This window comes from Melozone crissalis, unplaced genomic scaffold (genome assembly GCF_028551555.1).
Source record: "Melozone crissalis strain CALT ecotype California unplaced genomic scaffold, PUWL_Pcris_2 ptg000007l_1, whole genome shotgun sequence".
Lineage (NCBI taxonomy): Eukaryota > Metazoa > Chordata > Aves > Passeriformes > Passerellidae > Melozone > Melozone crissalis.
In genome coordinates, this window is record NW_026535785.1 from 1,972,020 (window position 1) to 1,992,431 (window position 20,412).

Consider the following 20,412-nt stretch of genomic DNA (forward strand, 5'->3'; position numbering starts at 1 on the left):
CAAACCCACTTGTAAGCAAGGAAACAATGAGCAGAAACCCAGCTCTGGAATTTGGGGGATGTGGAGCCAGGGGGCTCTGCCAAATGGCACATTGCAAAGTGGGTGGACAGGTCTTGTTCTCCAAATTCAATTAAATTGTTCTGCTGATTAAATTCAATGGTAAAACAAACATTTCAATGATCCACACCTACAAAAACACAGCAAACTCAAACATCCCATCTGGTACAAAACTGCATCTGAGGATTAATTAGCCACATTAATTAGCCAATGTTCAACCCCCAACGAGTTTTGTTCAAGGACACCAGGATGGATTTTGGCTCATTAATTGAGTGCAATTAATCTACAGTTCCATTTACTACTATCCCACTCTCATTAAAGACAAAATATAAATGTTTTTATCTCTATACTTTTTGTCAATTACCCACACATACATATGGAACAGAACCAGATGTTTGTGGTCTGTTTTTTAACTGTAGCAAAAAAAATAGGTGCAGGAAAACACCTGAGCTCCATTTACCTCTGGATTTTCTCCATTTTCATCTGAACACCTCCAGCCTGGCCTTGGGCACTTCCAGGGGTGTCACAGCACACACCATGGTGTATGTGGAAAAGCAACAATTTTGTGGCCCGGTTCATGAAGTTATGAAAATCCATTCAAATTCTCACCCCCTAAACTGAAATCTCACTTTACCAAATTATTTTACTCAAAAGCATCCAAACTTTACTTCCACTTCTTCAGTACCCTTTAAAAACCTTATGATTCCAAACAGACCGTTTTAATTTGATGATATGCAGGGTACCAGCACACAATTCCAGAAGGCTTTAAGCATTCCCCACCCACAGTAACACCGTACCTCAGCAGAAGGCTTCAGGTCCTGCCCACACAGAGTAACACCCTGCCGCTTCAGAAGGCGGCAGCAGCTGCTCCTCTGTCCTTCAGGCCAGCCTTTTATCCGCTGATCTTCATGCCCTGCACCTGTGTGCCCTCTGTTCATGCCCTGCACCTGTGTGCCCTCTGCTCCCTCCTGTTCATGCCCTGCACCTGTGTGCCCTCTGCTCCCTCATGCCCTGCACCTGTGTGCCCTCTGTTCATGCCCTGCACCTGTGTGCCCTCTGCTCCCTCATGCCCTGCACCTGTGTGCCCTCTGTTCCCTCATGCCCTGCACCTGTGTGCCCTCTGTTCATGCCCTGCACCTGTGTGCCCTCTGCTCCCTCATGCCCTGCACCTGTGTGCCCTCTGTTCATGCCCTGCACCTGTGTGCCCTCTGTTCATTCATGTTCATGCCCTGCACCTATGTGCCCTCTGCTCCCTCCTGTTCATGCCCTGCACCTGTGTGCCTTCTGCTCCCTCATGCCCTGCACCTGTGTGCCCTCTGTTCATTCATGTTCATGCCCTGCACCTGTGTGCCCTCTGCTCCCTCCTGTTCATGCCCTGCACCTGTGTGCCCTCTGCTCCCTCATGCCCTGCACCTGTGTGCCCTCTGCTCTCTCATGCCCTGCACCTGTGTGCCCTCTGCTCCCTCATGCCCTGCACCTGTGTGCCCTCTGTTCCCTCATGCCCTACACCTGTGTGCCCTCTGCTCCCTCATGCCCTGCACCTGTGTGCCCTCTGCTCCCTCATGCCCTGCACCTGTGTGCCCTCTGCTCCCTCATGCCCTGCACCTGTGTGCCCTCTGTTCATTCATGTTCATGCCCTGCATCTGTGTGCCCCTCAAGTTCATGCCCTGCACCTGTGTGCCCTCTGCTCCCTCCTGTTCATGCCCTGCACCTGTGTGCCCTCTGCTCCCTGATGACGATGCCCTGCCACTGGGTGCCCTCTGTTCCCTGATGCTCATGCCCTGCACCTGTGTGCCCTCTGCTCCCTGATGACCATGCCCTGCCCCTGGGTGCCCTCTGCTCCCTGATGCTCACGCCCTGCACCTGTGTGCCCCTCAAGTTCATGCCCTGCACCTGTGTGCCCTCTGCTCCCTCACATTCATGCCCCGCCCCTTGGTGCCCTCTATTCATGCCCTGCCCCTGGGTGCCCTCTGCTCCCTCACATTCATGCCCTGCCCCTGGGTGCCTTCTGCTCCCTGATGCTCATGCCCTGCACCTATGTGCCCCTCACATTCATGCCCTGCACCTGTGTGCCCTTTGCTCCCTGATGTCCACGCCCTGCCCCTATGTGCCCTCTGTCCCCTCCTGTTCATGCCCTGCCCCTGGGTGCCCTCTATTCATGCCCTGCCCCTGGGTGCCCTCTGCTCCCTGGTGGTTGCCCAGCACCCCTGGGCATTCCATGGCTCGTTGCTGTCAGTGCTGCTCTCCTGCTCCTTACACTGTGCCCAGTTAGGGCTGGGCTGTGCCAGCCCCACTCCAGTCACCACAAACTCAGTGCCTACACAGGGGCAGCCACAGCTTCTCTGGGCATCTGTGCCAGGGCCTGCCATCCTCCCAGGGAACAATTCCTTCCCAATATGCCACCTAGCCCTGCCCTCTGGCAGTGGGAGCCATTCCCTGGGTCCTGTCCAAAGTCCTTCTCCATCTTTCCTGCAGCTCTTTCAGGTCCTGGAAGGCCACAGTGAGGTCACCCCAAAGCTCCTCCTGTCCAGGTGAACAATCCCAGCTCTGCCAGCCTTCCTGCTCCATCCTCTGCTCATCCTCCATCCTCTGGGCTCTGTCCAGCAGCTCCAGGTCCCTCCTGTGCTGGGGCAGCTCTGCAGGTGGGGTCTCACCTGAGGGGCAGAATCAAGGCCAGTCCCCACCCAGCAGCTCATGGATTCCCACAGCCCCAATTCTCAGCCAGGATCCTGAGGTATATACTGGATTTATTCCCATTTTTCCCCAAGAGCTGCTCTCCTGGCAGTGCAGCACCATCTTCCCTGACAGCCTTTAATAACCACAACTTTTTGTTACAGCAGCATGAGTTTGGCGGCAGGAGGAGGAGGAGGAGGCTGGAGAATCCCATTCCTGTGGAGAATCTGAAAATCCCTATCCCAAACTTATGGGAAGCTCTGCCTCCTGTGATGGATGGGGGAGAGGGAAGGATTCAGAGCTGGTACAAAGGAACAGCCTTTAATTGGAAACAATCAACAAGTGCTAAAGGGATTTGTGGATGAAAGGCAGGGAATTCATAGAAACATTCTGTCCCTGTGCAAATGGAGTGTCCCCAGTGCCAAATTCAACACATCCAGCCCTATTTTCTCTCGAGTCCCACAGGCCACAGTCTGCTGCAGAACAAAAAGCCCTCAGTGCTCTCCTGGCATCACACCTCTGATAATGTGCAACTTCAGACCAACAGCAACAAATATTTGGGGCAGAGATTGCTGCTTTCTTCAAGACTTGTATCTAAATGATGGTGTCAGACCGGCTGAGGAGCTGTCAGCAAAAATCTGCAACCCAAACCAAAAGATGAAGTACAATCAACAGCCAGGACAGATTTCTGATGGTTGCAGAGATTAAAAAACAAACCAAACCAAACCAAGCAGCTCAAGTCTGACAAATTCCTCCAGAAACTCAAAACAGTACAATTTACAGAGGAAAGCATTCACTGAGCATGAATTAATAGGGTCCCAAAGGGGCTGTGGGTTCCTGAAAAGGTTTCTGAAGCCTTTTGTGCAAAAACCACAGCAAAAAGTTCAGCTCGTGCACAAGAACTTGGACATCTCTAAACTAATGACAAGAAGGCTCTTGAAGAAACAATTATTGAGAAAGGAGTATTTAGCAAAAGCCCTGGTGTAAAAGTCTGGTTGCTCCCTCTGTGATCCAAGTCTTTATTGCAGGTACTTTGTGTCTGTTATTACACAGCTCAGCCATAATTAATCTTTTCAGTGTATGAAGCCCTCAAAAGCAGAGGTAAAAGCAGACACAGCACGTGCTTAAAAGAAAAATTAAATGCCTGCACACCCCTTTGTAATGGAGAGTAAAAAGTAGTTATTCAGAGCAGTATGAAGTGTTTTCCAGCTATAAAAAAACCATGAAAAAGGAGGAAGAAGTGTTGGAGAAAAGAGTCTTTTGTTAAGCAGATTTCTCTGGCTGGGATCACCTCGATGATAAGATGACAGACACATCAAGATTTAGGTATTTAAAACCACATTAGGGGAGTGAGACACAAAGGGACTGCAGGTCAAGCCTGATCTTTCAGCGAAATCTTTCAGCATTAGATTATTCAACAGATTTTCCACCTCCAGCTTCTAACTCCAAAAAAAGCAGAGATATTTTTCTAGCAGGGTTCTTTTGCAAACAAGTTCATAAAACACCGTCCATTGTACTTCTGGTGAAGAGAAGTAAAATGAGAAGCAATTAGAATGATGATGAACTCATTAAGTCAAAACAGCTATAAATAAAAGCAGAGCAAGTCTCAAAAACCTGTCTGAAAGAGCTGCTGAGGCTTTTCCAGGAGATGGATGAAGGAGTCTGGTTTAAGTCAGGATGAAATGTGGGAAGAGCTGCAAACTGTCCCTGGACCAGCATCTGCTTCTGAGTAACATCACAAAACTGCTACAAAAATTACCTTCAAGAAGATAAATGAACTCTACCTCCAGCAGCAGCCTCTTGCCAGCTGCACAGGGAGCAGGAACATCCAGCTCCTGCATTTGGGGGGTTTTAGGGCAGCGGGCAGTGCTGTGTCCTTACCATCGGACTTTATTGCAGGTCTGGGTGGCGCCCAGCGGGGACCCGGCCACCATGGGCACCTGGATGGGGCTGTGCTGCTTGTTCATGACCAGGTCCAGCTTCTCCTCCAGGGATTTGCAGGTGGCCTCCAGGGCCAGCAGCTTGGCCTCGATGCTGTCCAGCCTCAGGCATATGGTCTGGTTGATGGAGTACAGGAACGACTGCGGAGGGAGGAGAAGAACCCGCGCTGAGCGCTCCGAGCTCACCCCCGCTCCCGAGGAAGCTCCACACAAACGTGACTGGGCAGCAATCCTAAAGGAACTCACAGCCTGCCTAGTGACAAAATCCACCCCTGATGACATCCAGGAGCGTTTCAGCAGGCTCACATTCTTCCAGATCTTTAGTTGGGAGCCAAAAGCAGCCCAGCCAAAGCCATTTTCACCTAAGCACTTTGTCAGGATGATTTCATCCGCTGCAAAATCATTTCTAATGACTTGCCAAAGCCTTGCAGCCCACATGTGAAAACAAAAGGATTATAAATCTCTGGATGCATCCTCCTGGATAAAGTTAGTAAGTTTTTTTCCTGTCCAAACAGATAAATTGCAGTGGAAATTGTATCAACACAAAAAATCTCGGAGACAATTAATGCCACTCACTTCAGCTTCCTGCTGAACAGCAAATCGAGAAAAGCAAATAAATAAAATCTGTTTTGCTAAGCAATCTTTTTGAAAAGAAAACATATTCCACTTGGGTTCTCCTGGGAAAACAGGCCATTAGAGGGAGAGCTGCACTCTGGGTGCTTTGCAAACAGCAGCTGTGCCATCTTGTGGCCCTGCAGCCACTGAGCACCCCAAACCCCTCCTTCACACAGCTCCAGCTCCTGGGATCACCCCAAAATACAGAATTACACAGGACAGTGGCTGTGGCACTGAAATATCATCAGGTACTCGCACTCCAGGGCAAAAACCAGCCCTAAATCACAGCAGGGTGATTTCTGAGCTCCTGGGCCAGAATTAAATATAAATTATCTATCAGGAGAATGCTGTTTAATTCAAATAATAACTTCAACCATGCTGAAAGTATCTACAAAGTGTAACACAAATACATCCTCAAGTTCATCTTTTCGGTCAATTTCATTTACTTTATCAAAAAATGTCTCAGTACTGAAGTTTTGGGGCAGTGGAATTAATTCTGGTGATATTTTACATTACAGCTGAAATTCTTGCTACTAATTCTACACTGAACAATTAGACAATTATCCAGATTTTTAAATTTGTACCTAAAAATGCACAAGTATCTTCCAGAATAATTCCAGTATTAAGCATAAACAGTTTATTTTACATTTTTGTAATAACTTCCCCTAAACTAAATTATCATTAAAATGAAACCCAGGAAAGAGGATTAAATAACCTTAATAGAGGGATCCTGGCAGTTGATTTCTATCCTCTGACGTTTCAGGGCAGGTTCCACATCATCATCTGCCACCTCATGGTTCTCCAACACAACTGCAAAGGAAAACAAGAAGTTTTTTGCATTGCCAAAGTTTAGAGCCTGAGAGGACAAAGCTCAAATTAAAAACACAAAAGCCTTTAAATTTAATTAGGATATTTAATGTGCTCTTTGACACTTGCTTGGGGTTTCTCTCAAGTCTCTGACAGTGGTGATGGGACCAGGTTTGAGTTCCTCTACCAGCAAAGACTTCTGAAGGACTGGCAGGTCTCAGTTTCTTCTCCAACCCTTTGGGACCATTTCTGAGTAACTTTTTCATTTTCTATCACAAAACCACTTTTTTTGGCCTGTGTCTCTCATTTCCATTACTGCTCTTCCTTGCAATAGCCACAGAGGACCAACATCTCAACAGATTTTCACTCAGGAAGTCAATTTCTGAGCAAGTGATATCCAAATATTTACTTTCAGAAGTGTTTTGCTATTTGACTGTCCAAAGAATTTTAATAATGGATGAGACAAAGTGTCTTACACATAAAACAATTCCTAATGGATGGGGAACAGTTTCCATTGGAGGAAAACATAAACCATGGAAAAAAAACAAGACTGCAGGAATATTTCAGTGGTTTTGGGGTTAGTCTACCCCTGCACAAAAAACAAACAGGCAATTAAGAGAAAAGTGAAATAAATAAAATAACCTGATCTAAAGGGTTTGGAGATACACAAGTGAAGATCTGGAATTCATGTGACATGGGCTTCAAAAGCACCTTTTGGAATAAAACCTTGCTTTGTATTTTAAAGAAAAGCTCAGCAGTGATTTCCAGTTCGTGGGCACTGCTGGAAGTCTCCTCCTACCTGGATTATCAGGAGTCAGGTCCTCCACAGCAATCTGAACCACATCTGCCAAATCCTGCTCTGACATCATTCAGAACCTGCAGCAAAACCCCTCAGGCACCACTGCAGCTCCCCAGGGCAGAGCTGGCCCAGGCATGCACTCCTGCAAAACAGCAGCAAGGACAGGGTTAATATTTGTGAAACAGCTCAGACAGCACCAACACCTTCAGTTTTTCATTCTCCCTTTATCAGAAATTCAGTTCTCAGAGAAATGACCAAGCTACAAAGGGATTTTCCAGTGGCATCCACAGCTCAGCCCCTGCAGGAGGAACCTCCCTGCCCCAGGGCTGAGGCAGGAGCTGAAGCTTTCCTTGCTCTTCATCGCACATTCCCAGGGATGAGGAGAACTTTCAGTTCACACTCTCAAAGCTCACAAAGCTCCACACCAGATTTGCAAATTCTGAATCTTAACAGGCCTCTAAAATCTTCCTAAACTCAGTGAGAACCAGGAGTTTCCTCACATCCTGTTACAACTAAAGCAAAACTTGACTTTTTTCTTCAAGATGAACTTGCCTGGTTTTTCTGCATCTCAGCTCTGATGAAACCTTTTTGAGGATATGGTCCTGATTTTAAAGTCAAAAATGTTCACAGCCTTGCTCCCCTGGAATTCTCAGTCCAGGTTATTTATTAGTGTTTTAAGAGAAACCTTCCACCTGTAAAATTGAAATAAAATCACTGCAATCTCTCCTAGCTTCTACCATTTTACAAAGGGCTGGACAAGGAATACCAAGAGATCAGTGGATTTTTCTTTTTTCCTTTTTTAACCTGGAGTAAAAAACACTGGAGAGACAAATGGAGATTCACTGATGGAAATGATAATTCATCCATTAACACAGAATCAAATCCAGCTATGCACAATGATTTTCCTCTTCCACTTGAGCCCAAGAAATCCATCAGGCCAGAAATGGAGAGGATAAATTTTTAGGAGAGCAACATAACCTAGAGAAGGATTCTGAGGAGGCCTCCCCACATCCCCAAACTGTTTACCCAAAACACCAGCACTGCCAGCACTGAGTCACTTGAAATTCTGCTCATGGTGAAAGGCTTTTGGGCCAGCACAGAGTGTGGCAGCAAGCCCAAAATCCCTGGCAGTCCTTCAGTGCTCGTGGATGCCATTTTGGCAAGTGAAATTTGCCATTTCTGAGAAGTCCTGGTGCCCAGCCAGGCTGAGCAGAACAAAGCAGCTGTGCTGTTCCATGCTGTCACACATGGCCTGCACAGGAGAGCCCTGCCCTCGGCTTCAGGGGACACATCCACCCCTGCAAGCACCAAAAAAGGCCAAAGTAGAAAAAATTAGAACTGTTTAAAACCTTATTATTTACAGGAGTCACCGTGATTCACTGGGTTATGACAGGAGTCACTGATGCTGCACGTGTTGCACTGAAACCACTCAGAGCAACAAATTCCTCCTCTGAAGGAATTGCAATAATTGTATTGCAATTAAATTGTAATAAATGTATCTATCCACTTCAATACTTCATTTATTTAGCACAAAAAATCCTGAGTTTCAAGGAACCCACATGGATAATCCAACTCCTGGCCCTGCACAGACAACTCAATGATCCAACCACATGCCTTCAAAGTTAAATTTGAAAATCACTAAATTCAATTTTTCTTCAGTTATTTCCTGTTTCCAACACCCATTGTCCATCTCTCAGGGGCCATAGGTTGAAAGTGTTCACCTCAGGAATACCCAAATATTCTGTCCCAAATGTTCAACTTCAGGGATACCCAAATATTCTGTCCCAAATGTTCAACTTCAGGAATACCCAAATATTCTGTCCCAAATGTTCAACTTCAGGAATACCCAAATATTCTGTCCCAAATGTTCAACTTCAGGGATACCCAAATATTCTGTCCCAAATGTTCAACTTCAGGGATACCCAAATATTCTGTCCCAAATGTTCAACTTCAGGAATACCCAAATATTCTGTCCCAGAGCCTTGAAACAAGGGCACAACCATAATTGGCAGAGCAGCTACAGCACACACAGAGAAATGTGTGTTCATAACATCAGTATTTACTTCAATTTAAATGAATTTTATTCCAATCTCACTAACTCAGACATAACTTGGAAGAAATCAGCCACAATTGCTCCTTTTCAAAGCCAGGACAAAATTCCCTTCTGCTGCCATCCTGGATCAAAGCATGAAGGGGGAAACAAATAAATACAAACAAAATAACAAATAAATTTGTTATGAAGCCTGGGGATTAGGAAAGCCCAAGGAAGCTGCAGCCAGTGCAGTTCTCACACCCTGTATAAAGAGTTCCTCTCCCAAATTCACCATTTCCATTTCTAGCAGTAATTTTTACTGGTGGGATGACCTTGCTTTGGAACCAAGGGGAAAAGCCTGATCAAATTCAACAGGAGGAGAGTTAGAGGAGTTTATCAGCTTCCAAAAGCTTCAGTCAACAAATCCAGAGTAACTTTGCCATTATGGTTTCCATGTACTTTACTCAGTGAAGCATTTACCAGTTTTCCTCACGTAAAACACTCTTTCTTGAAATTTCCTCTATATTCTCCCTTTTTTCCACCTCCTGTCTGAAACTCTAGTCCCCATTAAATCTAAATTAAGTGTATGTACATTGGCAGCAGGCCACCAGTGCTGAACTATTCCCAGGAACAAATTTTCAGTTATAAAAAAGAAATATTAACAGAAAGCCAGGAAGCTGGGGATAAACCACAGCAGGGCCAAGGAACATGCCCACCTCTCCTCCCCAGGCAGCACATGGAAGTTGGAACAACACAGGAATATTTTATGGTCACTCTGCCCCTGGCTGGGAGAGGGGATGGGGACGAAGGTTCTACCAGGCAGTGGAAAATATCCCATTAAAGGAGCTCCTGGCCAGCCAGGCTCACACCAATTCCAGCTTTTGGTGGATCTGTGCTGCACTTTTGGATTCTCCCAGAGAATTCCAGGGGCTCCTCCAACTCTGAAAAAAGTGAGGAACGTGGTTATGGTGTGTCCTGGAAGGATTTCCTCCCCTCTCCACTCCCAATTCCCTGAGTGCCTCCAAGGGGGCCGGCCTGGATCCATGAGGTTCCACAGAACCCTTGGGAACAACAACCCCTGGAGCTCCAGGCTGGGAAGCTGGGAATGGACAGGGGCTGAACAGGAGCCCAGGTGGGCAAGAAGCCACTGGCACCTGGCTGGCACCAGCCCTGGCATGGCCACAGCCCCAGGGCAGGGACTGTCCCTGTGCTGGGCACGGCTGAGGCCACACCTGGGGCTCTGGTCTGGTTTGGGCCCCTCCAAGACAGACCTGGAGGGGCTGGAGCAGGTCCAGGGAGGGGAATGGAGCTGGGAAGGGAATGGAGAATCCTGAGGGAGCTGGGAAGGGAATGGAGAATCCTGAGGGGGCTGGAAAGGGAATGGAGAATCCTGAGGGAGCTGGGAAAGGAATGGAGAATCCTGAGGGAGCTGGGATGGGAATGGAGAATCCTGAGGGGGCTGGGAAGGGAATGGAGAATCCTGAGGGGGCTGGAAAGGGAATGGAGAATCCTGAGGGAGCTGGGAAGGGAATGGAGAATCCTGAGGGGGCTGGAAAGGGAATGGAGAATCCTGAGGGAGCTGGGATGGGAATGGAGAATCCTAAGGGGGCTGGGAAAGGAATGGAGAATCCTGAGGGGGCTGGGAAGGGAATGGAGAATCCTGAGGGAGCTGGGAAGGGAATGGAGAATCCTGAGGGAGCTGGGAAGGGAATGGAGAATCCTGAGGGGGCTGGGAAAGGAATGGAGAATCCTGAGGGAGCTGGGAAGGGAATGGAGAATCCTGAGGGGGCTGGAAAGGGAATGGAGAATCCTGAGGGGGCTGGGAAAGGAATGGAGAATCCTGAGGGAGCTGGGAAGGGAATGGAGAATCCTGAGGGGGCTGGGAAAGGAATGGAGAATCCTGAGGGAGCTGGGAAGGGAATGGAGAATCCTGAGGGAGCTGGGAAGGGAATGGAGAATCCTGAGGGAGCTGGGAAGGGAATGGAGAATCCTGAGGGGGCTGGAAAGGGAATGGAGAATCCTGAGGGAGCTGGGATGGGAATGGAGAATCCTGAGGGGGCTGGGAAAGGAATGGAGAATCCTGAGGGGGCTGGGAAGGGAATGGAGAATCCTGAGGGAGCTGGGAAGGGAATGGAGAATCCTGAGGGAGCTGGGAAGGGAATGGAGAATCCTGAGGGGGCTGGGAAAGGAATGGAGAATCCTGAGGGAGCTGGGAAGGGAATGGAGAATCCTGAGGGAGCTGGGAAGGGAATGGAGAATCCTGAGGGGGCTGGGAAAGGAATGGAGAATCCTGAGGGAGCTGGGAAGGGAATGGAGAATCCTGAGGGGGCTGGGAAAGGGAATGGAGAATCCTGAGGGGGCTGGGAAAGGAATGGAGAATCCTGAGGGGGCTGGAAAGGGAATGGAGAATCCTGAGGGAGCTGGGAAGGGAATGGAGAATCCTGAGGGAGCTGGGAAGGGAATGGAGAATCCTGAGGGAGCTGAGGGGGCTCAGCCTGGAGCAAAGGAGGCTCAGGGGGGCCCTCCTGGCTCTGCACAGCTCCTGCCAGGAGGGGACAGGGAACAGGGACAGGGACAGGAGCAGAGGGAACAGCTCAAGCTGGGCCAGGGCAGGCTCAGCTCGGACAGCAGCGGGAATTTGCCCATGGAAAGGGGGGTCAGGGGTGGGAACTGCCCAGGGAGGGTTGCAGTGCCCATCCCTGGAGGTGTCCCAGCAATTCCTGAGGTGGCACTCGGTGCTCTGGGCTGGGGACAAGGTGGGGATGGGGCACAGCTGATCCAGAGCTCTTTTCCACCCTCAATAACCAATTCTGTGAAATCCCAGGTTCTCTTAGGGGTTCTCTAACCCGTCTGAGCTCTTCCAGCCCATTACCAGAGCAGCTCTTCCACTGCCCCCCTTTCCCCACCCCACTTTGTTCCTCTGATCCAATAATCCCAGCAGACACCTGCTGGATAAATGAAACTACAACTAAAAATGATCTCATTTTCCCTTAAAAATGGGAGCAAAAAGCCTTGAGCATCCCTGTAAGCACTTGCCTGGAAGTGGCTCCAGTACTGGAATACTCAAAAAAAACTCATCAAAGACAACTAAAGATACAAATTTAAAGCTGATTAGATAAATTACATTAAATATCTCTGCCAATACTCTTACACAGAATTGATACACTTAACACAGAATTCAATCAGCCTTTGTTTAATTAAGTAAATTAATATTTGTAAGCACCTAAATTAAATTCACCTGAATTCCAGATTAGCTTTTCCACACACAAGTTTAATGTAATTTAATTAATCTATTTTAAAACATTAATTCTGAATAATTCTTCTGAGCAGTCCCTTGTAAACAAAGCTATTTACTGAAACATCTGATGGCTTTCCCTGGCCACAGGGCAGCATTCCAAAGTGGATAATCAAACCCATCCAATGTCTTGTTAACACAGGAGAACATGCACAAACCAGGAACCTTCTGTCATATTAATTAGCAAGGGTAAACATTACCTTTTAAAAAATAAAAACACTTTCCAAAGCTCTGCTTGGAGTGTGGAATTGCACTGCTCTGGCTGGAGCAGCTGAGCTCTCTGGACATTTCCCAGTGCTATTGATAAATGAAAATCTTCCCTGAGATTCCAACTTGCACTGTGGCCAATGTTCCTGCAGCTTGTGTGGGAAAAGCTGGGAAATGCCATTTCCCTCTGCCCAGCCCCAGAACCTCAAATGTTCTTCCTTTTCTTCATTCCACTCTTCCCTCTGATCGATTAAAGGCACTGCTCAAATGAGGAATTTCTATTCCAAAAATGTGAAATTTCAAGTATGGAATTTCTATTCCGAAAATCTTTGTCCAACCACATCTGGAATCATGGAATTGTTGGGGTGGGAAGGGGCATTGAGGCTCATCCCATTCCAGCCCAGGGCCACCTCCCACTGCCCCAGGCTGCTCCAGCCCTGCCCAGCCTGGCCTTGGGCACTGCCAGGGACCAGGGGCAGCCTCAGCTGCTCTGGGAAATCACCCCAGGGCCTCGGCACCTTCATTCCTTCCCCATATCCCATCTGTCCCTGTCCATGGAAAACCATTCCCCTTAAATGAATTTAATTCGTTAATTGAGCCCATTTTTCTCAGCCAAGGGTCCTTATCCTGCAAAAACTCTGATTTAGTGAGACTCCCCAAGGTTTTCCACAGCAGGTACCACAAAGCCCAGCCCAGTGACAGGAACAGAACCAGCACAGGCCAGGGCTGCTCTCCAGGAGCAGAGAAATGACCTCAAGCTGCACAGGGATTATGGTATAAACATCATCCACGCTCTCCAGGGAACATGCAGAGGACAAAATACTCATTAATTCAGTTTTTATTGAAATCCCTGCAGGGAAACAGCCCAGAGGGGCACTGAGCTGTCTCTGGCCATGGAATTATCCCCATTTAACTCCACCTGGGAAGCAAACTATGGGATCCCAGCAAAGCAGCAGCCCCAGAACAGGACAGGACTGGCCCTGGGAAGGTCTCCAGGAACAAGAATTCCCCTTTGGAAGCTCCAAACTCCTGGCACAGCTGGGGCCCCCCTGGAGGGTCCTGGGGAACAACCCCTGGAGCAGCTCCAAGGGCACAGCTGGGAATGCTGGGATAATTCCACACATGAAGTTATTCCCAGGAGTTACAAAGCTCAGAACACAACAATTCTCATTTCAGTCTCTCTGTGGCTTGCAGCAATTCTCTAACCCAGAGCCTGGCTTTTCCTCCAGGATAAAATCACCTTGGTTGGCAGCTTGGAACAGAATCTTCCTGCACCAATTCCCAATTCAGCCACACCAGTGCAAATGGAACACAATAAAAAGCAACAATTTAAGAGCATGCAGGGCTCAAAGCTCCATAAATCCAAGAGTCTCCTTTGAGCCCCAGCTCTCTGCAGCCCATCACAATGTGAATTAAAACTCATTTTAGGAGGAAGAGATCAGATTTACACTTCCTTCTTACTACCCAAAGCTACAAATGAGAATAATTTTTCTTAGCATCTGTTTGGCTGTCACCCTTATCCTCAATCCACCTTAAAAGACAAGGAAAAACATTGTGTTTCAATTAAATTTCACAGTGAAACCACACAAACGTTTCAGTTTAACAGCTTAAAAATGAGTGTAATAGTAGACAACAGCTTTGATTCAGCCAAAGATCAGGAAAAATGTCTGTTTTCTCAAAAAATGATGGAAATATTCCCTATCTGGGAAAACCAGGACACCAGCCACAACATTCTGGAGATGGATATAGCAAAGCAATATCACTCACAGAGGTATTATGGTGTGGACTCCGGTGCAAGTGGTAAAATTCAGCTAGCAACCAAAAAAAGGAAATGGTTACTCCAGGAATAAAGGAGCTGGAAGCTCCGGAGTAGAAAACCTCCCAGGGAGGCAGAAATTCTCAAGTATTACCACGAAAGCTGCCATTATTATTGTTGGTTCATTGTTTTGCCTTCAGAAATATTTGCTTTTTAGGGTGTTTTTTTTTTTTTTTTCATTCCACCTGATACAAGGCACTGTTTTGCTTGGATATCTTTTCCCAGTTCTTCTAACCCTGGCATTAATCCTAACACAACACCCAACAAATACCCCAGGAATGCCTTCCCTGCTGGCCAGGCACAGGAACGGCAGTGGGTGGTCACCCAGAGCAGGAATTCCAGCCCAGATTCCCTGTGGATCCCAGAGCAGGAATTCCAGCCCAGATTCCCTGTGGATCCCGGAGCAGGAATTCCAGCCCAGATTCCCTGGGGATCCCAGAGCAGGAATTCCAGCCCAGATTCCCTGGGGATCCCAGAGCAGGAATTCCAGCCCAGATTCTCTGTGGATCCCGGAGCAGGAATTCCAGCCCAGATTCCCTGTGGATCCCGGAGCAGGAATTCCAGCCCAGATTCCCTGTGGATCCTGTACAAACCCCGCTGCCATGTGCCAGCCCCCCCTGGCACAGCCTGCAGGGGATTATTCCCCAGGAGCTGGGCAGGAAATGTTCACACATTGAACATTCAAAATGTTCACACGTGCCCAGCTCTGCTCTCAGGTGCCTGAATTCAATTTGCAGCCATTCAAGCCCGCCGAACTCAGCAGCCACCCCCGGGCAAGGAGCTGTGAGCGCCTGCAGGGGCTGAATTCCGGATCCTGGCGGGATTGTTCCCCACAGGGATCATTCACACCCGGCACAGTTTGTAAATTTGCTGAAAAGCAGCAAATGTGAGAGCAGACCCGCCCAGGCAGCAAATCCCGTCCCGTTGTTTTCTTGTTTTCAGCCACTAGATGGAGGATTTTTATTGGGAACAGCCCCAAAAATCCTGCGAGGACTTCCAGGGCAGGTTTAGGAGGAGATCAGGGAAAGGTTCTGCCCTCAGAGGGTGCTGGCACTGCCCAGGGGCTGCCAGAGCTGCAGGAGAGGTTGGACAGCGCTGCCAGGGGTGCCCAGGGTGGGAATTTGGGAATGCCCTGGACTGGAGGAACGCTGGGGGTCCTTCCACTCAGGATATTCCATTATTCCAGGAAATTCAAACTTCCACCACCCCAGGCTGCTCCAAGCCCCAGTGTCCATCCAGCCTGGCCTTGGGCAGTGCCAGGGACTCAGGGACAGCCACAATTCTCTGGGATCTGTGCCAGGGCTCCCCACCCACACACAGGAGGAATTCATTCCCAATATCCCACTTATCCCTCCTTCTCTAGGGCCACTCTCTCTTGGCCTGCCAGCTTACCTTTAGCAACAAAAGAGAATAATAATAATAATAATTTATAGGTTTTTTTCTCGTTTTTCCCTAATATGTGCACTGCTAGTCCTCAATACACTGGAAAAAGTTTCTGATCCAGCAATTCCAGAGGAGACAAGAACAGCCCCCAGTGCTGGCACAGGCTGCTGCTGCTACTACAAAAAAGCAGGAAAGCCAACATCAAATACAACCTGCTCACTCCAAAGTCTTCTAATGGATTTTCCTGCTGCAGGCATCAAAGAAAAAAAAACCTTTCCAGCTGCCAAACCAGACCTTAGCACTACTGTATAACAGAGAGATAGCAGGAGTTTCAAATTCTTGCCAAAAAAAAAACAATGAAGAGCATCATTTCAGTAGGAGAACATGAATTGAGCAGTTATTCAAAATTTGAATTATTTTCATAGGATTATTGAGGGTGGAAAAGAGCTCTGGGATAACGGAGTTCACCCTGTGTCCCCACCCAGAGCACCGAGTGCCACCTCAGGAATTGCTGGGACACCTCCAGGGATGGGCACTGCAACCCTCCCTGGGCAGTTCCCACCCCTGACCCCCCTTTCCATGGGGAAATTCCTGCTGCTGTCCGAGCTGAGCCTGCCTTGGCCCAGCCTGAGCTGTTCCCTCTGCTCCTGTCCCTGCTCCTGGAGCAGAGCCCAACCTCCCATCCTGCCTCCAATTTTAAATTTCCATTTAAATCCACCTGATCCTGGCTTGGCAGCTCCCCTCCCTGGAGTTAAAAGGAAAATCCCAACTAAATTCAGATTTAAACTGCCCAAAGTTTCAGTTCAGAGGGTGCTAGAGAGGATCAGGTTGGTCTGTTTATACCTGAGGAGCAGGAATGGGAACTCCCCACTGCCATCAACTCCCTCCATTCTTCTCCACGGTAAAACTCAGATTTTCAGAGCTTTGAACTGAATATATTCTTCCCTTAAGTGCTCTAAAGTCAGGGGTTACAAACAGGAAGCAACATCAAATGATTCTGTTCAACAGACACCACCACAAATGATTTTATTTCAAGTCCCACATACCAAGGGTGTGATGAAATTAAACCTTTTGTATGTTTTTCAGCCTAACTGGTTGCAAAATCCACTATTTTCCAGCACCTTTAAAAACCTAAACCTGCAAGGAAACAAGTGTTTTATGTGACTGTGAAAACATTTTATTCCTTTTATTTTACTTGGGAAAGAAAAAAAAATAAAAGGTGATGATTAGCCTGTCAATGATATGGATAAGAGAGAAAATAAGGTTATTTCAGCTGTCAGTAACTAAATATTGAGTCTTAAACTAAAGGAAATCAACCTGTGACCAAAATTTTATTGGCAAAGTTCTGCATACAAAGACATTTTGTGGTTCTAAATCCAACCTGGCTTTGCTCTGTCTCTTCCTACAAGTGGCTCAATCCCAGCAACTCCAACTCCAAGGAAAGAGATGAAACCCTGGAAATTCTAACAAAATGAAGGAAAACCCTGGAATTCTGACAAAATGAAGGAAAACCTTGGAATTCTGACAAAATAAAGGAAAACGCTGGAATTCTGGCACAATAAAGCTGTGTCTTGTTCCTGCACCTACAAAGCTTTACAAGATGAGGGAGAAGCTCAAGACAAAAACCAGAGGCAAACTCAAATCCTGGCAAACAGGAGCACACCCTGGAATTCCCTGGGTGTGAATCCCTTGGGACACCCCAACTCCTTCCCAAGCCAAGGTAAATCCACAATCAGCAGCTCTGAGCTGTGACTAAAACTCATTTTCCTCACCTGATTGCCCAAAATTCCAGAAGAAGGATGGTAAAAGCAGCACAGGCAGGAAAGGAGCCCTTTTCCAAACTTATTTATTGGAGCAGGTGCCTCTGGAAGCTGCAGCTGTGAGCATTGCTAATTAGCACCACGCCCTTAATGGTTTTATTAAATTACTCTGGATGTTATTAATCAATTAGTTCTTTGAAGGAACCTTAATTAACACCTGCTCTGGAACCACACAACTTTCACATGGCTGGGTGACTCAGACAGAAAACCCAGCTGTAGAAGAGATGATAAACTGAAAAAACAAAGTTCTAAAATGTTTGTGTCCTCTGGAGAAGGAGGAATGTTTCCCAAATCCAACCTCCATCTTTTTATTCCCCCAATAAATTAATTAATCTTTCTTCCTAACATCTATTACTGAAAATGGAACTACTTCCATTTAATGATGGGAAAAGGTGCTCAGGGTTTCAGAATCAAAGTCTTGTTATTCTGGTACATTTTTATAAACAACTACTTAAAACATACATATATTTATATATATAAACTTCCTAATAGAGAAAACCCTCTGTTTCAAGAGTCACTGCTATGAAATGCAGACACGTGTTTGATATTTTAAAATCTTGGTTGAAATATTTAAAGTTACAGAATATCAGGTTTGCCTCTTGAAATCTTGGTATCAACAGGGCACCACTCCTCAGGTAACCTCACACAGAAGGCAAGAAAGTACCAAAAATCACTCCAAAATAACACTTTAAAGCTGCTTCCACCAAAGCAATCTCTCAGTTGCTAATAACCCTTGTTTACTTCAAAAAGTCTTCCCTGGAGAGCTCCAAAAATAAACTGATCCATAAACTATCTGTGCCATAGCAGGATAAAATGACTATATTTGGTGAAGTACACAACTTGCCACTGTGGATGGATTTAAAAATAAAACAAAAAAAAAAAAAGCGGGGGGGGCGGGGAAGAGAAAAAGGAGGCAACACTTGAATTGCAAATAAGGGTATCGGGATACCGAGTGTGATGAGAGAATCCTGGAATAGTTTGGGTGGGAAGGGACTTTAAAGCTCATCTCGTTCCAGCCCTGCCATGGCAGGGACACCTCGCACCATCCCAGGCTGCTCCGAGCCCTGTCCAGCCTGGCCTTGGGCACTGCCAGGGATGCAGGGCAGCCACAGGGAAAGCGGTACCACAGGGAAGGATTGCGGCTCAATATCGCATGGAAAGCACTCAATGTCAAACAGCTGGCCGGCATGGAGAGGGCACAAAACACCAACCCTGCTATGGGTGTGGAAAACCCTGTCAGGCAATGAATGAGCTCACACGGGGCCGTGCCCAGACCGTGCCGCACCAGGGCAGGCACGGAGGAGCTCCCAGCCCAGCCCCAAACACATCCCGGGGGACAGCGGGACACCGAGCCCGGCACTGGGGAGCCCGGCACGGGGTGAGCCCCGGAGCGGAGCGGGAAGAGCCAAACCTTCGGGTGGAAGGGACCTCAAAGCTGATCCCGCTCCAGCCCTGCCATGGCACGGACACCTTGCAGCATCCCAGGCTGCTGCGAGCCCTGTCCAGCCTGGCCTCGGGCACTGCCAGGGATGCAGGGACAGCCCCAGCTTGTCCGGGCACCCCGTGCCGGGGCCTCAGCGCCCTCACCGGGAGGATTTGCTCCCCTATATCGAACCACGGGCGACCCCCATGAGAGCGATGGGGGGAGGCGGAGGGGGGCGCGCGGCCCCCCCGCCTCGGCCGCTCCCTCCCCGCCGGCTCGCGGCCCGGGGAGCGCGGCGGGTGCGCGGTGTGTGCTCGGTGTCCCCGTGCGGGGCCGTGCGGGCGGCCGGGGGGTGGCCGCGTAGCGGAGGCTCCCGCCCGCGGGGCGCCGCGTTACCGTGTGAGGCGGGCGCCGAGTTCTCGTGGTGTTTTGTGCGGCGGCTGCGATAATGGCGTCCTTCCTCGCGAGAGATCCGGCCCGGGGCCCCGCGCCGCGCACGCGCCGCGCACGCGCCGCGCCCGCGCGCGCGATGCCCCCGCCCTTCCCCGCCGAGGCGCCGCAGCGGGGACCGGACTACGAGTCCCAGAGGGCAGCGCGCGCGCCCCCGCAGGAGCACGCCGGGACCTGTAGTACGCGCGGGGTGGCGCGGGGCGTGCCGGGAAATGTAGTCAGGGAGTCACGGAATCGCCGGATCACTGAGGGTGGAAAAGAGCTCCGGGATCACCGAGTCCCACCTGTGACTCATTCCCACCTTGTCCCCAGCCCAGAGCACCGAGTGCCACCTCAGGAATTGCTGGGGCACCTCCAGGGATGGGCACTGCAGCCCTCCCTGGGCAGTTCCCATCCCTGACCCCCCTTTCCATGGGCAAATTCCTGCTGCTGTCCGAGCTGAGCCTGCCCTGGCCCAGCCTGAGCTGTTCCCTCTGCTCCTGTCCCTGTCCCTGTTCCCTGTCCCCTCCTTGCAGGAGCTGTGCAGAGCCAGGAGGGCCCCCCTGAGCCTCCTTTGCTCCAGGCTGAGCCCCCTCAGCTCCCTCAGGATTCTCCATTCCCTTCCCAGCTCCATCACGATTCTCCAGCCCCTTTCCCAGCTCCATTTCATTCCCTGGACATGCTCCAGCCCCTCAATATCCGCAGCACTCAGCGAGCAGAGCCGGCAGATGAAGCAGGAATCTGCACCTCCAAAATCATTCACACCTTTCCCATCTGTTCCTTCCATCAGATTCCTCCCCCCTGACAGTTCCTGGGTTTGGAGCTGACATGAGCTGGATGTCACTGTGGTGCTGAGGACAGCAATGTCACCGTGCCCAGAGTAGCAGGCAGCAGTGGGAATTTGCTAAATTGGCTCCTCAGCCTCTCTCCTCTGTCACTCCTGTGTGTGCCGTGAGAACAGCAGGGCTGGGTGAAGGTGGGGAACGCGCCATGAACCTGCTGCGGATGATAAAAATATGCAAAAAGCCCCCAAAAAAAGAAGCACGGAGGAAGTGTGTGCAAATGGCTCTGAAAGAGGACAAAGATTAGACGATTTTGTGTCTTTATATAGCACAG

At 48.9% G+C, this 20,412-nt stretch overlaps 1 protein-coding gene across 2 annotated transcripts in view; it reads right to left on the reverse strand.

The window, feature by feature from the left end:
• BANP (BTG3 associated nuclear protein) overlaps positions 1–19,338 on the reverse strand; it is a 114,197-nt gene extending 94,859 nt beyond the window's left edge. Inside the window, exons 1-4 of one of the 2 annotated variants that reach the window (XM_054269551.1) lie at positions 19,264–19,338; positions 6,892–7,033; positions 6,001–6,095; positions 4,612–4,811 (exon numbers count right to left, since the gene is read on the reverse strand). In XM_054269551.1, coding sequence (XP_054125526.1) covers positions 4,612–4,811; positions 6,001–6,095; positions 6,892–6,961 — 365 coding nt within the window. In that variant the 5' untranslated portion in view covers positions 6,962–7,033; positions 19,264–19,338. Of the gene's footprint in view, positions 1–4,611; positions 4,812–6,000; positions 6,096–6,891; positions 7,034–17,396; positions 17,836–19,263 lie in introns of those variants that run through there. The other variant, XM_054269552.1, reaches the window with a different exon arrangement.
• Between the last annotated feature and the right edge of the window lie 1,074 nt (positions 19,339–20,412).